At 42.0% G+C, this 21,311-nt stretch overlaps 1 protein-coding gene across 10 annotated transcripts in view; it reads left to right on the plus strand.

Moving 5' to 3' along the window:
* The window catches only part of SH3GLB2 (SH3 domain containing GRB2 like, endophilin B2), a 1,772,316-nt gene that overhangs the window by 965,197 nt on the left and 785,808 nt on the right, over nucleotides 1-21,311 (plus strand). For 6 of the 10 annotated variants that reach the window (XM_044057951.1, XM_044057956.1, XM_044057957.1 and 3 more), the window contains exon 6: nucleotides 16,707-16,769. The exons of the other annotated variants lie outside the window; for them this stretch is intronic. In XM_044057951.1, the coding sequence (XP_043913886.1) occupies nucleotides 16,707-16,769 (63 nt within the window). The remainder of the gene's footprint in view (nucleotides 1-16,706; nucleotides 16,770-21,311) is intronic. 10 annotated transcript variants of the gene reach the window in all.

Raw genomic sequence — 21,311 nt, forward strand, 5'->3', positions numbered from 1 at the left:
AGACTTGCAAGAGATGCACTTAGATATACAAATTGGAAGTCACACACTGTCCAGCCAAGACCAGAATAGCTGGTCAAGAGGAGAAGGTCAACACTTGCACCACACCACATAGAACACACAGCCCTCCAGAACACACACCAGTACTGCCTTCACATAAAAACACAAAGCACACCCCCACCTTCGCTAAGGCTCTCAATAAAAATCTACCCAAACAGCAGAGACATCCAAGGCAGAAACACACTTGACCACTACAACATAACACTAATCACGAGACACACAACTCTCCTAAACAGTGTGCCACTCAGCCAAAGCCCCTAAGGCAAAACAGCATGCCGAACACACTAGTCATAGTTGACTCGATAGTGAGCCACACTGATGTCCCACTCACTAGGTTGAATAAGGAGAAAGTAACAGTCAGCTAGCTGCCTGTCAGGTGCCAGAATTCACCATATAACGCACGCACCCAGGTCCCTCAACAACAGGTACAAATATGACACTCTCATTGTACATGTGGTTGTGAATGACCTGAGACGTACCTCCCTGGACTGCATGAAGAGAGACATGGAGGAGCTTTTGGATTATGCTGCCCAGGTGGGTATGACCCTAGCCCTGAGCAGCATCCTACCGTCACCCTGACTGATATCACATTACAAGCAGAAAATAATTGATTTCAACAATTGGTTAAGTTTCTGGTGTCATTCTAAGGCGATCCAGTATCTGTCTGCCTGGGATGACATGATTGACAGACCTCAATGATTTGCCAGAGATGCCCTGCATCTGTCACCCCTGGGCTTCTGGATACTGGTCAAGGCTCTTGCCACCCCTATAGTGCCTTTTTTAGGTGGTGTTCCAAAGACCAAATTACCACCATAACAGCTACAAACAACTGCAATCTGAGGGTCATGCTGCTCAACGCTAGAAGTCTAAATCTCAAAATGCACTTGCTCGAAGCACTCCTTAAAATGGAGAACGAAATTTGTGATGCAACAGAGACATGATTCAAAGCAGCAGAAAGCATCTCTGCACTGCTAGGCTATAACTCATTCCACACCTTTTAGCCTCAGAACTTGGACAGAAGCCCCAAAGGTGGCGGCGTTTCCATATTCATAAAGGATGCACGCACCTCCAGACTGGTAGCCCTACATAATGCATCAGAGATACTTCAGGTGCAGCTAACATTGGGTGAAACAGTGATTCAGGTTGTAGCCTCCTATAGGTCCCCAACCATGTCCCAAGACTCGCACTCCACATTCCTAAGCACCCTGGAGATTATTAGGGCCCAACCTAGCACTCTCATACTGGGCAACATCAACTACCCCTCCATTAACTGGGAAAACTACTCATGTACCAATACACTTGCCCAACGTTTCCTGAAATTCATTAATTCCAATGCCCTGGACCAGCTCGTTCTTAACCCCCACTACAGGTAGCAACATCCTTGACCTGGTCATTACTAATATGAGCAACCATTGCTCTACACCAATAGTCAACTCCTCCCTGGTTAGATCCGACCACAAACTAATCACCTTGGAAATTCACATCCCTCCCACCCCCCCATCCCACACCCAGTAAAGGTAACCACCATGAAAAACTTCTCCAAAGCTAGCTTTGGGCTCCTAAAAGCAGAGGTGGCTAACTTCACTGCACTCATGCAAATGAAGAATAGTTGCATGACTACCGAATCATACACCAGTGTACTGTACAAATACGTACATAAATGCATGGATCTCGCCATACCCAATAGAACCAATATGCTCTCCTCCAAAAAAAAAGGAAGCTAATCTGGTGGTCCCCTGCTATAAACAAACTCTACAACAGAAGATGGAAACTGATGCGGAATAAGGTGAAGTCCCAAGACTGGAAAAACTCCCTTATCACCCTCAACAAAAAGTTGAGATCCCTCATCAAATCCTCTAAAGCTAGCTATGAAAACAGAATTCCAGCAGATAGTAAAGACAACCACAAGGCCTTCTATAGTTATGCAAAGAATTTCCACGGCAATACCTAGATTTGCTCTGAGCTGCTGCACAATGGTACCTCCTATACTGAGCCAACAGATATTGCCAATATACTGGCCGACAGATTCAGTGCCAACTTTACCCCCCCCCCCAAAGGACCAATAACAATACCAGTTGATTGCCAGGCACCCAGTATTACTGCTGCACAGGTTAAAACAGCACTGTCCAAGGCCAAGAATACAGCTTCTATGGGACCTGACAATACCCTGGCCGTGTTCTCCATGAACTAGAGAGTGAACTGCACCTCCCCTGTGTGCCCTCTTCAATCACAGCCTTATCTCAGGCTTTGTCCCTACTGAATGGCGCACTGCTACAGTCATCCCTCTTCACAAAGGAGGAGTGACTACAGACCCTGGGAACTATCGCCCCATTAGCCTGATGAGTCTGATATGCAAAGCTATGGAATGCATCATCATGGAAATAATAAACAAGGATATAGGGAATCTCCAAACTCTGGATCCCACACAGTTTGGTTTTGTGAAAGGTAGGTCATGCCTGCTCAACCTGGCCAACTTCTTTGAGTCAGTCACCAGAGCTGTTGATGAAGGCAAGGTGGTTCATACAGCCTAATTACCACATCGATGGTAGTCCACTGAACATAAAAGGCATTATAAGAGATCTGGGAACAGGATGACAGCAACCTCTCTTTTGACCACCACATTGCTGCTGTGGTCAGAAAGTCCTTCTGTGTGGCATATCTCATTACTAAGGGATTTGCATCCAAGAAGAAAGAGGTCAGTCTCTCTCTCTCCTCTTCCCTTATTAGGCCAGTCATTGAGTACAATGCCTCATTTGGCATGTACCTCAATAGACACCTGCAACAACTGGAGAGGCCGCAAAAGTACCTCACAAAGAGGATCCTTAAACACTTATCCTATATGGACAGACTCAAAAAACTCCAACTGTTCTCTCTCTCATATCGCCTACTTAGAGGCGATTTCTACTCTATTTACAAAGCCATGTCTGATCCAGCTCTGTTAGAAATGCTACATCTAAAGAAATCCCAATCCCTCCGCACCACATGCTCCAGAGACCTCATCCTCATTACCACAATCAATAAAACATGCTGGAGGGACAGGTTCATAACCCAGAGACTGCCCATGCTATGAAGTAGACTTCCCATACATGTCAAACAGAGCACCTCACTGGCCCTAGAAATCTTGACAAGTGGATGGAAAATAGAAAATTCACCCCACGGATCACTCCAGTGGCTCTTCTCGACAGAGGCAATGGGAACTAAGGTTGGGTGGCACAATGCCAGGATAATCCTGTGGCCTGGCTAGGCTTGTAAAGGCTCCAGGGCTTTTAGCCTAGTACACACCCATGAAACTATAAAATCTAGTTTATTGGATTTTTTCTTATTTTGATGAAGGCAGTTAGAATTCAGAGTTTCCAGTGGTTTGAGGTTTCATCTTCAACTCAAAGTGAATGGAACTGGCCCACTCTATGAACTCCAGCCCATGGTATTTAATCCTAGACTGAGGCACAGTAATTCCCTTCACCAGTTTTGTTTATTTGTAATTTGATCAGGATAGCCCTGCCAGTGGACCTGTTTTTCAGAGAGGATGGGGGGAGTGAATCTCCCACACTTGCACAGCTGGTGCATACCAGTAAAATAAACAGTGGTGGTTTGCTGTAAAATACAGGTTGTAACACAGATACAAAATTAGGATATTTTGCACATATTAATAGCACTTTAGAATTAGTTAAATCAGTGTATAAAATATACATTACTTGAATCAGATTCTTGTCAATATATCACCATACCTTTCAGTGAGTTCCAGTTCACTGAGGGAAGCTCATTGAAAACCACTATCCTAAAACATTTGAAGTATTTTTTTTTTGCTGTGTGCACCTACCAACAACAGTGAGGTATAGAGCAAGTTAATTATCTCTGAAATTGTTGTTCAGAGACTTTGTGTCATAAAATCAAGGCTCACTGAAAGAGTGATCAATCAATCTACTGAACTCAGTGCAGTACAGTTGTAGATTCACAAGGTTGCCTTGAAAAAACAGTAAGATTCCAAGACAGAGTACACTCATGAAGACAGAGAATACTACATCGAACAAATACAAAATATAAGATTATGTGAAGTAGCTCTATTAGTAATATGTTTGACACATTTCTGCATGTTATACGAGTAAAAGTCCTACAACTGTTTTAGGCTATAGTAGAGTAGCTAGCATGGCTTATCTGTAGGAGCACATACTGTGATTATGATTACTAACATTCAAGCTCCTGTGGGTGGCACTATTTTTTTTTTTTAAACCATCTCTGCAGAGAGCATCAGTTAGTGATATTACTAGAACATATCTTAAATGTATCACATGATGACAAAATAGCATGTTCATTTGTCAACAACAGAGTTGCTAATACAACTAATACTTTTTGTTAGATTGAGTATAGTTACATACCATGATTTTAAGCAGTACTTCAGCGCATCAATGGTCATGTTTAAATGCACTAAATAGAATGTGATATTTGCATTCCAATTCTGCCTTGTAGTAATGTGCATTGAAAAGTGTGTGTTATTCTGATCTTATTTTCCCATAAAATATGACTATTATGGAAAAATAAAACTTTAAAAATTTGCACTTTGATAGGTAGGTACTAGGCTATCTGCCCAAAGGCATTTATAAGCCTAGCCAGAATGTGTTGGCTTTCGCCGCCCCCTTAGATTAGTTCCCTGTGCCTCTGTCCAGCAGAGCCACTGAAGTGATCCCTGGGGTAAATTTAATTTCCCATCCACTCATCAAGGTTTCTCTTGAAGAGTGTTAGCGAGGAGCTCTGCCTAATGTAGATTGGAATCTTGTTCCAAAGCATGGGAAGTCTCTGTGACAGGAATCTATCCCTCCAGCACGTCCTATTTATTATTGTGGTGAGGTTTAGATCCCTACAGTGTGTGGCTTGAGGGGATAGGCTTTTCTTTAGGTGGAGCATGTTCATCTGTTCTGGGTTGGACATGGCCTTGTATGTCAGGCAGAGATCACCTCTGAGTAGGAGGTATGCAACCGAGTACAACTGGAGTTTCTTCAGTCGAGCTGCATAGGGCATCTGTTTGAGGCCAGTGATCCTCTTGGTGAGGTACTTCTGTGGTCTTTCCAGCTGTTGCAGGTGTCTTGTAAGATACATCCCAAATGCGTAGTTGTATTCTATGATGGGTCTGATGAGCGATGAGTTGAGGGGCACAATGACCTCTTTTGATCTGGATGCGAACCCTTTTGTGATAAGGTGTGCCACGTAGAAGGATTTTCTAACCACTTTGGCAATGTGATTATCAAAGGAGAGTTTACTATCTACTTGGGTCCCCAGATCCCTTATTACGTCTTCCGTATTTAGGAGACTACCACCTATGTGGTAGTTTGTGGGTACTTTGTTTTTTCCAAAGGGGATGACTCTGCATTTATTTGGCATTTAGCTTGAGGCCATGATTTTGACACCAGGTGTCCGTCTCAGTGAGACCCTTTTGGGGGATGTCTGTGTCAGCCGGAGAGTCAGTTATAGCCCCTAGTTCGCAGTCAACTACGAACTTGGTCAGCCATAGTCCTTCTGTGCTTGTGTGTACCTCTGAAAAGTATATGCTGAACAGGAGGGGTCCTAGGACTGAGCCCTGGGAACGCCACTTGTAACCAGTTTAGAGTCAGACCTAGCTCCCGCAACTCTTACCATGTGGGTTCTGTCTGCGAGCCAGTTGGCAACCCATCTTGTGACATAGGGGTTTATGTTCAGGCTGGTGAGCTTGTCTATAATACCAGAATGGGGAATAGTGTCAAAGGCCTTTGCGAGGTCTAGGTAGGCTGTGTGTACTACCTTTCCCTCATCTATAGCCTTGGTAACTGTCTCAAAGAAGTCCACCAGGTTTAGGAGGCATGATCTGCCCTTAACAAAGCTGAACTGGGTAGGGTCCAGTGTTTGGAGGTTCCCAATGTCTCTGTTAATGAGTTCCATGATGATGCACTCCATAGCCTTGCAGACCAAGCTAGTCAGGCTTATAGGGCGATAGTTCCCGGGGCCAGTTGTGGCTCCACCTTTGTGGAGTGGAATAACCGTTGCTGTGCGCCACTCAATGGGTACGTAACGTGTGGAGAGGCTGAGTTTGAACACTGTGTTTAGGTGAGGGGTTAGTTCGTCTTTGAGCTCGTGTAGGATGCAGCCTGGGACACCATCCGGTCACATTGATGCTGTGTTTTGGCTTTGGAGAGGGCTGTTTTAACCTGAGTGTTTGTGATTTCAGGAGCCCTACATTCTTCTGGTATGGTTATGGGTCCTTTTGGGGGTGAGAGGGAGGGTGAAGTTTGTACTGAACCTGTCTGCCAGGATGTTGGCAATATCGGTCAGTTCAGTGTATTTTGTACCATTCTGCACTACCTCCGAGCAGATCTGAGCATTGCCACTTAAATTCTTGACATAGCTAAAGAATGTCTTGTGGTTATCTTTGGAGTCCTTGGCAATTTTTCTTTCGAAACTCGCCTTGGATGGTTTTATGAGGGGTCGTAGTTTCTTACTGATACTGATCAGGGATGTCTTCCCTTCTTGGGATTTTACTCTTTTCTGTACTAGTTTCCTCCTTCTATTGTATAGCTTGTTTTATGGCAGGCGTCCACCAGACTGGTTTCCTTTTCTTAGAGGAGTGAGTATTGGTTTTGCTTGGGATAGCATGATGCATGCATTCTTGTAGGTGCCTGTAGAATGCATTAGTAAAGGATTTTGCAGCTTGGACAATGTTATCCTGTAGCATGGGGGCTTTGAAACTTTCCACCTCGGTCTTAAGTAACGTAAAGTTTTCTTTTGAAAAGTTTTTCACGGTGGTTTTCTTGTCCGGGGGTGGGGGCGGAATGTGGATATCCAAAGTGATTTGTTTATGGTTAGATCTAACCAGTGAGTGGTTGACCTCCGGTGTGGAGCACCGGTCGCCCATGTTGGTGATGACCAGGTCCAATATGTTGTCACCTGTGGTGAGAGTGTTGACCAGTTGATCCAGGGAATTTGAGTTTATAAATTCTAGGAAATGTTGGGCAAGGGAGTTAGTACTTGAGTAGTTCTCCCAATTAATGTTTGAGTAATTGAAATCACCCAATATTAGGGTGTTTGGTGTAGGACCTTTATACTTCCCAGTGTTTCCAGAAATGCGGAATGGGGTTCCTGGGACATGATGGGTGATCTGTAGCAAGCTACAATTTGAATTGCAGTTTTGCCCGTTGTTAGTTGCACGTGGATGATCTCTGAAGCATCGTGCTGTGCCACTAACTTGGAGGTGTGGGTGTCCTTGATGAATATGGATATGCCCCAGCCTTTTGGTATTTTGGTCCGGGTTCTGTGGCCGAAATGTATGGTATGAGTTGTAGCCTGGTAGTGCTGGGGTGCTCTCTGGATCCTTAAACCAGGTTTCTGTTACTGCACATATATCGATTTTCTCCATACTGAGGAGTGCCTCGAGTGCGTGCATTTTGAGGTTTAGACTTCTGGTATTGAGTAGCATTACCCTCAGTTTTTTGTTACTTGTGCTATTTATGGCAGTGGTTTGTCTTTTGAGCCTTGCCTAAAAAAGGCACTATGGGGGTTGCAAGAGCCTTGGCCAGTATTTGAAAGTCTAAGGGTGACAGGTGCAAGCCGTCTCTAGCGAAGCAGCGTGGCTTGTCAAGCATGTCATCCCAGGTGGGCAGACACTGGGTCCCCTTTGAATGACTTCACATCTTTCCTACCATGCTGGACGTAAAGGGTGTGACGAGATGACATTTCCACCCTATACCTATAAGACTGATCAATCTCATTTATAAGGCTATAGAAAGTATCATTATGGAAATAATAAATGGGGGGATATAGGTAACCTACAGACTCTTGATCCAACCCAGATGGGATTCATCAAGGGCAGGCCCCCTGCCTACGTAATTTGTTGAACTTCTTTGAAAAAGGTGGGACTTCCAAGATGGCTGCACACTGAGTAAAAGCTTAATTTCAACGTTCCCACTGTGAAAACAGAAACTTAGAAAAGACAGCCAGCGAATTTGTCTTTATGGGAAAATTTAATTTACTGGGTAATAGGTGTGCTGCTTAGATGCCAGCAAAGAAGAAGTTTAGAGAACCTGAAAGAAAATCAACCCCAAAAGGTGAGAAGAAAACATTGGCTGGGAAGAATCCTATAGCTGCTCAGCAAAACGTAGTTAACGTGCCAGCCTTAGTGCAACACATGACTTCCAATAATCTATATGAAAAAATAAGTCAAATTTGATAAGAGCTGATTAAAAGAAATGAAACATTGAGAGTATATCAATTCAAGTAACAAAACACTGCAAAAATGGACAAAGCTTTAAACAGCTGTTCAGTTGAGCTAATAAAACTGCAAAAATCAGAGGCTGAAATGAAGAAAAGGTTGGCTGAGTATGACCCTGTTCAAGAAGAGATGTTTTAAAAAAGGTAGAATTAGAGGACATGGCACATAGGGAAAACCTGAGAATATTTGCTGTACCAGAGAAACTGGAAGGAATATACTGTATTAATTTTATGAAAGAACAGTAAGTAACTGGACTGGTATTCCACAGTAGGTGTTAATTGAAAGGGCACATTGTGTGTATGCTCCAGATCTGGCCATGAGAAGGCATTTGAAACCTCTAATAGTATGCAATTCTGCCAGCAGAAAGAGTTGATTCTGACAAAACTGTGCAGAAGGACAAAATACAAAAAGTTGGAGACAGTAGAGTGTTGATGGAAAATGATCACTCACTGTACACCAGGCAGAAGAGGAGTAAATTTATTCTAGCAGTCAGGAAATGTTGATGGGCAGGTGTGACATTCAAGCTGCTGTAGCCAACTGTCTTCAGAATGTATTTTTTCTTGGAAGGTCAGAGTCATTTTTTATGCCGAACATGCTTGTTTGTTTGAGGGTTTTCTTTAAAACAGAAAGTTTTGCAAGGTGTGATTTATGTTCAGTTGGATGTGACAAGAAACAACTGTATAAAAGATCAACCTGCTAAAGATTAGTGTATGCATGTAACACAAAAGCTGAAACTAGACCTTTTAAAAAAGCTGTTATGTATAACGGGGGGATAATAACGTCTTATGGTCTCGCAGGTATATATAAAAAAGAAAGAGTAGTGAACTGTATTAAGAAATGCAGAATGCAAATGGCTGTAATCCAGGAAACACATTTGAAAAGAGCTAAGCCTGTGAATTTGATAAAGAAAGGATTTCAGGATGGTTATTCAGCAGAATGTGTGAGACAAAGGAAAAGGGGAGAGTGTGTGTGTCTTTTGGCTTTTCCTGGTTAGGGGTTGCCACAGCGGAATTCCAGTCCGCTAATGATTGGCAGTAAATTTTTACGTGCCGAGTTGCCGGCCCTGACGCACAACCTTCAACGAAGGTGCGCCCATTCACGCATGTCTCCACACACAAGACGCTCTAGCTGAGAATCAAACAGGACAACCTCTTACTGTGAGGCGACAACGCTACCGCAGCACCACCACAAAGGAAAATGGGAGTATTTATATTAATTCCTAAAGGATCTCCAATAATGATAGTAGTGAAAAAGATAATGATAGATTCATAGTAGTAAGGGTCCACTGTCAAAGGAGGAGGATTTGCTGGCACATATTTATATTCCATCTACAACTGCTACAGTGGAGCTTAGGAAAATTCTTGGAGAAATCATCAGCTTTCAGCAGGGAATATTACAGGTGGGGACTAGAATTTGATTTGCAACAGTGAGGATGTATCTGAGGGGCCTAGAAGGGAAAATATAACAAAAGAGGGTAGTTTTTGAAGAAATTTATGAAAATATTTGGTACAGAAGATGTAACTTCAGTAGTAGGAAAGGAGAGAATTTACGTATTTCCCAAATTACAAAAACTGGACTAGACAGAAGTTATATTTCCCAGGAACTTGTGCGTTATTTGAAAGTTTTGATATGCATCTATTGTGCCAATAATAAATAAAATAAAAATGCACAGTAATGAAATAAAAATGGAGACAGTGGCATGCCCTCGTCTGTTAAACAGAGAGGAATTTAAAGAATGGGTAGTGGAAATTATTTGGGAGTTATTAGGGAAGATGTACATTTCTTTAAAAAAATATAGCTAGGGAGTGGGATTAAATGAAAATGGAGTTTAAAAATAGGGTACAAATAAAACAAAGAGAGGTATGGTTAAGAAGTAGCAAGAATTATTTTGAGACACTGACAATGTTTTAAGTATTGCAGAATAGGGGGAATCTCACAGAACAGAAAGTGGTGCAGCTGTAGAGAGCTTGTTAGTAGCCTAAAAAAGTACACTTTATTCAGCTGCTTTTACTATATTTGTGTCTCTTCCTACTGTATTACTTTAATTTGCTTTTGCTGCTTGTTCTTAAAGTGTTCAATTGCATTTATTCTGCTGCAATGTACTGCCTGTTAGTATCCTGATTAAATTATAATTGTTACTCTAAGTCTCTCATTTTTGTTTTAAGGACTTGGGCTTCAGGCCAGTTATTTTACATTAAGAAGGTTAGTGGTCTACAGTCCTGTAGGAGGAGAGGGTAGCCTCTGCCATTCTGAGCTGGGAATTGCTGGGTGAAGGCTTATTGTGCCTGTTGTTCTAAGTGTCTTTGTTCTTGATTAAGCACTTGGCTTCCAAACCAGTTATTTTATATTAGGAAGATTTGTGGTCTAAATTCTTGTGGCAGGAGAGGATAGCCTACACTCTTCCAAGCTGGGGATTGCTGGTTGAATGCTCATTGTGACTGTTATTCTTAAAGTCGTAGTTCTGGTATAAGCACTTGGGCTCCAAATCAGTTATTTTACATTAGGAGGTTTGTATTCTAGACTCTTGTGGGAGGACAGTGTGGCCTACACCCTTCTACGCTGGGAATTGCTGGTGAAGGCTTATTGTGGTGTTATTCTAAGTGTCTTTATTCTGGTTTAAGCACTTTGGTTCCAAACCAGTTACTTTACATTAGGAGGATTCGTGGTCTAAACTCTTGTGGCAGGAGAGGATAGCCTATACCCTTCTAAGGTGGAAATTGCTGGTTTAAAGGCCTATTGTGTCCATTTTCCAAAATGTCTTAGTTCTGGCTTAAGCACTTGGGCTCTAAAAACAGTTGTTTTACATTAGGAAGGTTTGTTGTCTAGACACTTGTGGCAAGAGAGTGTGGCCTACACCCTTCTAAGATGGGAATTGCTGCTTTATTTAAACTATTTTTTGCTGTTGTGACTATGATTTTATGCACTTTGAATGTCTAGCACTACTGCATTTTATAGCATAGGCTAGATTTAGATTTGCTGAATCTAGACTGATATAACTTGAACAGTAAAACCAGCTCTTCACGTAGATACTGAAAGATCTGAGGCATTTGTTGTTTCCAACTATAAGTGCTTTTTTACTCTTATATTGCACTTTTAATTTGTATTTGCATTCTACTGTCTGTCTGAATTGTTTTGCCACATTTTACTGTATGCTGTACTAGTTCAGCTGTAGCATAGTCCAGTTCCAGGTTTGCTGTTTCTGGGTCTGTTTTGTAACTTCTGAGCATCAAATTCAAGCCACCTTTGTTGGTGAAAGCCTTTCTGCAGGAGAGTGCTGTCTGGGTCCCATCTAACCAAGGGTGGTTGGACTAGAGCTCAGAGAGAGTGTCTTTATTGGCTAGTTTGAGTTATAAGGTTTATTTCTTGTTTTATTTAAGGCCTGTGTTTGCTCTTATTTGCACCATTGTGCACTGCCCCATAGTGGTGGTTACCATTGGTTATAGACGCAAAAGATTTGCTTGTTAAATTTTCTCTTAACACTTTGCTTGTGGTCCTCCAGAAGTTTTTCTCAGCCCTACTCTACTGTCAGGTGGAACACTTAAGCGTAGCCTCAGAGGTACCAACACACCTCTCACTCACTAGCCATTTCTAAGTGTGACCTCTTTTCCTGACCATATAAATTTACCTAAAACTATGGACAGACAATTTCTCACAGTTTCTCCACCTACCTTGGTCGACATGGGCATCCTGAGGCAGTGTAGCAACTGCGTCATGTTCACCGACAACCTTCTACTCCTAGTCCACACAAACTCAACATGCAAAAAATGCAACTATATCAAGAACTTTGAGTCCATGCTCTCTCACACACCAGTCAGTACATATGACAATAAGTGGGTTGTCAGCATGCGCACCTCACCTCCTACTCCACCCAAACACAGATCACACACGCCTACATATGCAGAGGTCCTCACCAGAAACATACCTAAACACCAGAGATGTACCAAACAAACACAAGCACGCTGCACATAATACTACTACTACTGCAGAAAACAATACACATAATAGCTCATGCACCAGTGTCTCACCTATCAGGCGTTTAAGGCAAACCACAAAACCAAACAAATTAGTCATAGGTGATTCCATCGTCAGACGCACAGATGTCCCTCTTGCCAGGCTGGATAAGGAAAAGGTCACAGTCAGCTCTCTGTTAGGTGCCCAGGATATGCCATATCACATATGCACTCTAGTCTCTCAACAGCAGGTACCGTTATGACTCCATCATACTCCATATTGGTGTGAATGACTTGAGATGTACCTCTCTGGACTATATGAAGAGAGACATTACTGAGCTCTCTGACTGTGTGTCTCAGGCAGGTATGTCCTTAACCTTAAGCAGCATTGTACCTTCACCTGGGATGATGCTTCAATACAAACAGAAAATGATTGACTTCAATAATTGGTTTCATTTTGGTGTCATTGTAAGGGGATCCAGTATCTGTCAGCCTGGGATGACATGATCGGCAGACCTCGATGCTTTGCCAGAGATAGTCTCCATCTGTCACCGCTGGGATTTCGACTACTGGCTAAGGCTCTTGCCAGCCCCATAGTGCCTTTTTTTAGGCAGTGTTTCAAGGACAAAATTCCCAACGTAAAAACTCCATCTAAAAACAACCTCAAGGTTAAGCTGTTAAACGCTAGGAGTCTTAACACAAAACTGCACTCACTGGAAGCAGTCCTCACCTTGGAAGATGCAGACATTTGTGCAGTCATGGAGACCTGGTTCAAGGCTGTAGAGAGCACCCCAGCCATACTGGGTTACACCTCCTTCCACACGTTCAGACCAGACCAAAAACTGAAGGCATGAACACTAAAGAAAGCGCTGTATCAATATTCATTAAAGATAAGTACACCTCCAGATTGATTAAACGGTATGATTCCCTGGAGACTCTTCAGGTGCAATTAACTGTTGGCAGGACACCTGTTCAAGTCATTGCCAGCTACAGGACTTCCTCCATGAATCGGTAAACCCACTCTGCCTATTTGGATCTACTCGAGTCTGTCAGGATACATCCGAACACCTTGGTTTTGGGTGACTTTAACTACCCATCCATTGGGTAATTTACTCATTCTTAAACTCAATTGTCCAAAGGTTCCTTGATTTCTTTAGCTCCAATGTCCTGGACCAGGTGGTTGGCACCCACACAAGGAGTGCCAACATCCTGGATCTGGTGCTTACCAATATGTGAGACCACTGTAGCACCCCCACTCTGAGGTCTTCCATGGTGAGATCTAACCACAGATCTGTCTCATTTGAAGTAACTGTCACACCTGACCCCCCCCCCCCCCCCCAGCAGCAGCTAAACTAAAAAACTTCTCCACAGGAGTTTTTTTTAGGTGTTTGCAGTTGTTTTTAGGACTGATCTTTTATATGAAACTAAATCACTTGAATGATTGGTCAGCATGCTCTAGAAAGAACCTCAGAGGCTTGAGAAGACTGTTTAGTGGAGTGATTTCAACTGTGTGGTTCGTATTTCATTTATATTTTAATTTCTGTTTTTTGTAGATACTTAACATAAGATTATTTTATTAATATGTTGGCCAACACATATGTCATCACAGTGATAGTCGATATTTTCTGCTTTTATGGTGCAGCGGTAGCATTGTCGCTTCACAGCAAAATGTTCTCCCGTTCGATTCTCGGCTGGAGCGCCTTGTGTGTGGAGTAGAATGGGCGTGCCTTCATTGAAGGTTGGGCTTCGAGCTGGCAACTCAGCACCATAAAAATCAACTGCCAATCATTAGCGGACCGGAGTTCTGCTGTGGCGACCCCTAACCGGGAAAAGCCGAAAGAAGAACATCAGAACACTTGTAGATGGGTTTAGTGTGATGCAAAAATATGGGGAAAACATTATTGAATAACTCAATTTGAGTAGAAAATGTGCATATGTATAGTACTGTGCTCCACTGTTTTATTAGTCCAGTCCTTGCCCCAGAATTTCATACTTTTGTGTCAGTCTGAATGATGATTTTTTCGCAGTGTGACAGTCTTGTTGCTGTAGCTATGCAGAAGTTAGTAGTGTTCCTCAGACTGTATTTGCTGGCAGACTAGTGTCCAAGTGAGTTTGTATAGCAATGTATCTTTAAACACAGGTGTAAGTAGCATAGTATTGTGTATTTATGCTGACTAATCTGTTTTTTTTTTTGTGATTTACATAGTGTGAGGGAGATGTGAGTATTACATGTGCTTATGCATGTCTTTGCTCTCTAATTTGTGTTGGAGTGATTTACTGTCTGTTTGAAATAGTGATTTTAAAGTCCATCTTTCTGCACTAGTCAATGGTGACTTACAGTGGGGACTGGCAAAATCAAATCCACTGTGCCGTACACTTGGAGAAACTCCTCATAGTGCCAGTTGCTCTTTAACACCTAGCTTTTGTGCAGAAAAAAACTTAAAAGTGTGTGTGTGTTTTATTTGCTGTGCTGCACAATTTGAACTAGAAACCAGTTGAGCATGGAATGTTATTTCATTTGGAATTATTTCTTAACTATGGTATGTCTTAGTAGTCATCCTCAAGTTTTATTTTTTTTTTTAGTCTTTTTTTTATATATTTTGAAAACAAGTATTTGCAGTCTCTTTCTTTCCATAGTATTTGACTTGTGGCACTCACAAGTCCTTAAGTCTAGATCAATGGCTGTGGCAGCTGGATCATTTATCAGTTTAATGCTTTGCATCCACATGTACCATGCATGGATTGTATTTACAACAGTGTTTCTTCTGCATTGTTGTCATCCTGACTACACTTCTCTCGTAGAGATGATCTCTTGTAAGTTGCTATGGCAGCTGCCATGGGAATAGACTGCAGGTCATAATCCACACATTTCTTAATGTATGTGTAGCCTGTACAGTGGTATCAGCTGCCTCAGCTACATGTAGTGACAATCTGCAGAAAGAAGATGATTTTGCTGGTCCATTGCAGAGAGTTGTGGTGAAAGTACACAGAGGTGTCTGTTCTATAAACACTATGCTGCCATGTTAAGTTGTTCTTGCCTGTCTCATGATATGGCTTTCCAGGTTTATTTCCAAGTTGGGAACTTTGTGCAACAACTTGACCCATTGCCACTACAGTATTAGTGTTTTTTTTTTTTTTTTTGCAGTTAAAGGTTACCTGGGATAGTTCTGTTACATTTGCAAAAGGAAAACAGTTCATATGTGAGCACCAAAAGGATAAAACAACTTGCCTAATGCCATTTTGTAAATATTTTGCGCAGAGTGTTGTGCATTGCTTCAAGTCCTGGCTTTTTTATTTGTATTTCTTTGGTAATCACTGTACCTTGTAGTTAGTAATGTTGTTTGAACCTTCTTCCATAAAACACTTATTTTTGTCCTGTGTGCTAGTAGGCTTTAATGAAATATTTCACAATAGAGATGCCACCTTTCCATATGCCCAACATGGGATACGTTTTACTGATATGTAATATTCTTGCATTATAGTTCACACCCTCAGTTAACGACTCTCTGTTTATCATTAAAATTAAGACACACGTGTTGATTTTTTTGCGTAGTGTTTTATTAATGTGCTTAATTTAGTGCAGTTTTTACTAGAAAGTTAAAAATTATGGTTATTTTAAACTATCAGGACATTTGTCTCTTTTTTTTTTTGTTTGTTTCTTTTTTGCAAGACACAACTGCCTATGACTGTGCCTAAGCCAGGACTTTCTTGCCAAACTAGGGTGAAGTGGTATAACCCTACATGTTTTTCTCTGAATAGAAAACCACACAGTTTAGATGCATTATGTAATTCTAAAGTGCAAACTGTAGTCTAATTTTGATCCTCCAGAAAGCTGTCAGAACAGTGAAGGTTTATTGCCGCCTGCCTGTGAGTTCATTAAATAAGACTGTAGTCAAGTGATGAATTTAGTATGAAATTTCAATGAAGAAACATGTTCACAAATATATATATAATGCATGTTCTGTGTGTGTGTGTAGTTTCATTTTTTTTTGGCTTGACATAGATCTCAATGTTGTCTAAGGAAGTAGACAATATCTATATGTTTTTTGTGTAATTCATTCACCATGGGCAGTCAGAAGTGGACATTAACAAAGAGGCTTCCTTTTAGAAGATATAGTAGTGGCAGAGTGCCCAAAGCTGTGGTCAGCTTCTCAGCATCTGAGTTATTTATAGGGTACCTATGATGATATCATATTGTTTGCCAGTAAGTACTGATGCAAGTCTCATCGAAAGCAGAATATAAACAAGAATTTAATTATTCACAGACTACATGGAATTAAGTCTAAGAAAAATTTCAAAATGAGGAGCCAAGTTGGCAATTTATAGCTATGATGTTAACTAGATGTTCATATTCACTTAATTGCTTGATGTGAGGTTCTTCAGTTGTAGTTATCTATTCACTTAGTGTTTATTGGTTTATGTTCCTTTTTGCATGATTTATGTGCAAACTTTGTTCCTGCCTATAGGCTGTGCCCGATTTTCAGGAGACTAGACCTCGTAATTACATTCTGTCAGCAAGTGCATCTGCGGTAAGACATAGCCCCCCACCTTCAGCAAATGTGCCTTAAGCAACTCTGATTCTACCTAATATTGATCATTCGAGAACTGCCAACATTTTTTAACATAAATGGAGACTCAAAAATTTGTGTCCTGCTTGAAACCATCCAAACGAAATCTCAAGTTTAATTTGTCTGACTCACCCAAAATGCAGTACCTGATTTTATGATTTTGGCTTTAATTACTTATCATGCTGGCATCATTATTGTGTGTCCAGAAGATTTTTGTGATTTCTTCATTTTAATTCTCTCTTTGGATGTATGCACATATGTTGTATATGCATGAATCTGTAGGTACACCTGCTTATTTAGTATTGATTAGTTTTGTTGACTAGGTTACTTCCATTAAGCCTGTGGCTTATTTTCAGGGGGGATCCGATGTGGCATTTAAATTGACTAGGTCTAATTTGGCCAGGACACAACCTGTTAGATGCAGTGAAAAACAAAAAGCCAGGTCATAAAAATAGTTGTAATAGCAGTTTGGAGGAAGTGCTGTAGATAAGTAATAATTTTATTTAATGGCATGGTTCTCCTGAAAATGGGGAGTATTTTATAAGAGAAAGTATAGTGTATATAATTATACCACAAATGAAATATTCACATATTATATAAGGAAGGGAGGAGGACAGCAGAGGTACAGTAGGTGTTTATCTCCCCAGACACCCTGGTGCTTGTAATTAATTGAACTTGTATGATTTTAAAGCACAAGTACAAACTCTCTTGAAAAACAGGGTAGACAGTAGTGCTATGAGTTATGGAGTGATGATGTTAGTCCAGTAGTCTTGAGGACACAGTTTTTTAAATGCTATTTTTGTGCCTGTTCCTTTCCAGTAATATTGAGCTGTACCATAATGCTCAAGAAGCTGCCATTGGTTCAGATTTCTGAAATCAGTGACAGCTGGTTAAACATGAGTGCATTTTCAAAAAGTGGTTCAGTGAGTTCATGTGAAAAAGAGAGACCACTTGTTTCACAATATTGTGTTAACTCCTATCTGCAGACTGTGCCTAGAACTGGTGATGGTCACAGAGAAGTAGTACAAAATAGAATTCCTGTTTTTTTCAGTCTGGCAGTTTGTGCGAAGGATAAAGGCAGTTAGATGTAATTCCTGTGGTACAGATGTTCATTGTGTTACCCTGCTGCAGTCATCACACTTGGGTTATCCTGCCGTCAGGCGGTCCCACAGTCGGCCTGAGTTCCAAAGTCATGGTCCGGCGTTGGTTGCTGTCACTTCTTCCCTGACGTCAGCGCGCCAGGGGGTATATAAGAGGCATCCGACGCCATTTTCTTCTGTCTTTCTTGCCGCGCGGTGCCCGAAGAAGAAGCAGTTCGCAAGTGCTGGTCGGCCGACACCTGAGATTTTCAAATCGAATTTCAGTCCGAAGTCTTCAATAAAGCTAAGTACCCTGTTGGGGAACCTTTTCTTGCCTCAGTCCGATGTCAGAAAAAGTTAACAATTGCATTTCTTGTGGGAAGCAAATACCTCATAAGGACTTCCATTCTTATTATATTCCTTGCCTAGGCCCAGACCACGATGTCACAGGTTGTCGGTTTTGTGCTAGGTTTAATAAACAAACTATCAAACGCCGTTTGACTTCCTCCGACTTTACTTTGGTAAGAAATTTAATTATATCATGCAGTCGGAGCAGCCGACGACCGGCATACATAAAAAACGCAAGGATAAGGACAGGCAGCCTAGGAACAAGCCAGATTCCGAGGCCTCTGCTGGGCCTGTCGCCTGTTCTCCGGTTTTCTGTGAAGTGCCTACGCAGCCCCTTACGGCCGCAGAATTGGAACCCCAGACAGCTTTGGATTCTCAAGCGGAGTGTACTAGGCCATCGCAGCCATCTTCATTAGGCCCTTCCGACACCGGAGCAGAAGGAGATCCCGGTGTAGTAGAAACACCTTCTGTTGCAGAAGGTGTCTTCAGACCGACTACACTCACCATTAAATCTTATGCTAAGCTTAAAACTCCATTAAAACCAAAAAAGACTGTACATCAGTCTCCAGTTCAAGGCCCCATACCTAAGAAACAGATGCTTAAGATGGCTGAAGATTTGATTACCCTAACCAAGGGTTCCCATCCCCCTCCAGATAAAAGACCAAGACAAGAGGAGGATCATGCTTCCTCTGACCGGGTTTCAATTTCCTCAGATTCTTCTGAGGAACAGGATTACGCTTTTCCCCCCTTATGAAGACTCTGATGCTGAAGACTCTATTCCCTCAGCATCTCCCCCTGAAGACTACTCCTTTGGGGAAACTTTACATACCATGAGGGAACATTTCCACTGGGAAGGCCAGGACTACTCTGATTCTAAGAAAAGGCTCCGAGAGTTCCTTTTACTACCCCAGCACAGACCACTTGCTATCCCTCCAGTTTTAGACATTGTGGATTATGTTTACTTGGAGTCTAGTCTAAATCCAGACTCTCTACCTCCTGCTCCAGCCAAACCAGACAGATACTACAGAGTACCTGACTCTCACAAATTCCTTTATAAAAGCCCTGTGGCTGACCCAGAAACAATTTCCCAGGGTCCCAAAGAGGCTAAAGCTTCTATGGCTAAAAATCCTGTGCCCTCTGAAAGGGATTCCAGAGCCCTAGATAGATGGGGAAAGAAGATATACACCTCAGCTACTCTGGCTATGAGAGCATTAAATTGTCAGTTTCACATGCTGAAATATCAGCAGTTCCTAATGTCTCAATTAAAACAAAAAATGAGCACACATTCTGAACAGTCTGAATTCAAGGAAATGCAGGATCTGTTGCATGCAGCTGAACAGGTGGGCAAACATACTTTACAATGTGGATTTGATTCATTGGAAGCTTCCTGTAGAGCAGCTGTTACTGGGTCTGTCATACGTAGACATGCTTGGTTAAAAGAACAAACCCTACCTGATCATGTTAAAGCAAAATTATTGGATGCACCTTTACAGCAGGATGTATTATTTGGTGTCCAAGCAGAAGAGATTTTAAAGAAAATGGAGAATAAGGCAAAGTCTCTGCAGACGGTCAAGGATTTTTTTACAGGTACAACCCCCTCGTTTCAGCAGAAATTGGCCAACAAAAAACTGGTCCTTTCCAGCTTCTGACAGATCACAGAGGGGCAAATACAGACACTCAATGGGCAGAGGTCAGTCACAAGGCCCTTACAAACCTCACCAATGGGGTACTGCTACCCAGAAAGGAGGAGAAGACAGGCCCCAAGCTAGCAGAAGACAAACACAATGACTCAGCCCTCAAACTACCAAGCAAATCTCTCTTGGCAGCTCCCTTGGGAGGAAAATTAGCACTTTTAGCAGACAACTGGCACATCATCACAAAAGACAAATGGGTCCTAAACATTGTCTCACAAGGATACAGATTCCACTTTCAAACCTTGCCAAGGATAAAAGGAATGCCAAACCTGCCACCAAATCAATGGGCAGAGGCACAAAAACAAATTACAGTTCTCATGGACATGAGAGCCATTCAACAGGTACCTACACAGGAGCAAGGACAAGGATTTTACTCAAGACTCTTTCTAGTCCCAAGAAAGGACAAAGCATGGAGACCCATTCTGGATCTTTCAATTCTGAACACCTATCTGCAAGTACCAAAATTCAAGATGCTAACACTACAGCAGCTTCTTCCCATGCTGGGCAAGAATGCTTGGCTAGTAACGTTGGACCTCAAGGAGGCATACCTGCATGTCCCTATCAGACAAAATTGCAGAAGGTACCTCCGCTTCATTGCAGGTTCAACCCATTATCAATTCTCTGCACTACCCTTTGGCTTATCTACTGCTCCCAGGGTCTTCACAAAATGCCTGGCACCAGTAATTGCATACTGCAGACAAAGAAGAATTCAAGTATACCCATACCTGGACGACTGCCTTATTCAAGCAGAAAGCAAGAACATTCTTTTAAAGCATCTGGCATTTGTCAAACACCTTCTAAGTTGCCTAGGGTACACAGTAAACGAAAAGAAATCAAAACTAGTACCCTCACAAAACATAATATTCCTGGGTGCCAGCTTGAATACAACGACCCAGATGGCTTATCTCAAGCCAGACAAGCAACAACAGCTGACTCAATACTTCAAAATAATGGCAACAAAGACCCAACTCCCTGCAAGAAAAATTCTGCAGGCCTTGGGATTCATGGCATCTTGCATACTACTAATACCATTTGCAAAACTGCATATGAGGAAAATACAATGGTACCTGAAAAGCGTATGGACTCAGCACAGCCACAGCTTGGAAACAATGATACCACTCATTCCGCCTTTCACCTTACCCACAGCCAGGCAAACTATGACAACAGATGCACCGGACTATGCCTGGGGAGCACACATGGCAGGACAGTGCATTCAGGGCAAATGGACTACAGATCAAAGGCATCTGCATATCAATCAAAAAGAAATGCTAGCAGTACAGAATGCCCTAACAGCTTTCAAGGACCTCTTAAACCCAGGACAACTCCTAATAAAGACGGACAATACCACAGTAATGTGGTACATAAACAAGCAAGGGGGCACA

Source organism: Protopterus annectens, chromosome 16.part0, assembly GCF_019279795.1.
Source record: "Protopterus annectens isolate FY-2018-M chromosome 16.part0, PAN1.0, whole genome shotgun sequence".
Classification (NCBI taxonomy): Eukaryota; Metazoa; Chordata; order Ceratodontiformes; family Protopteridae; genus Protopterus; species Protopterus annectens.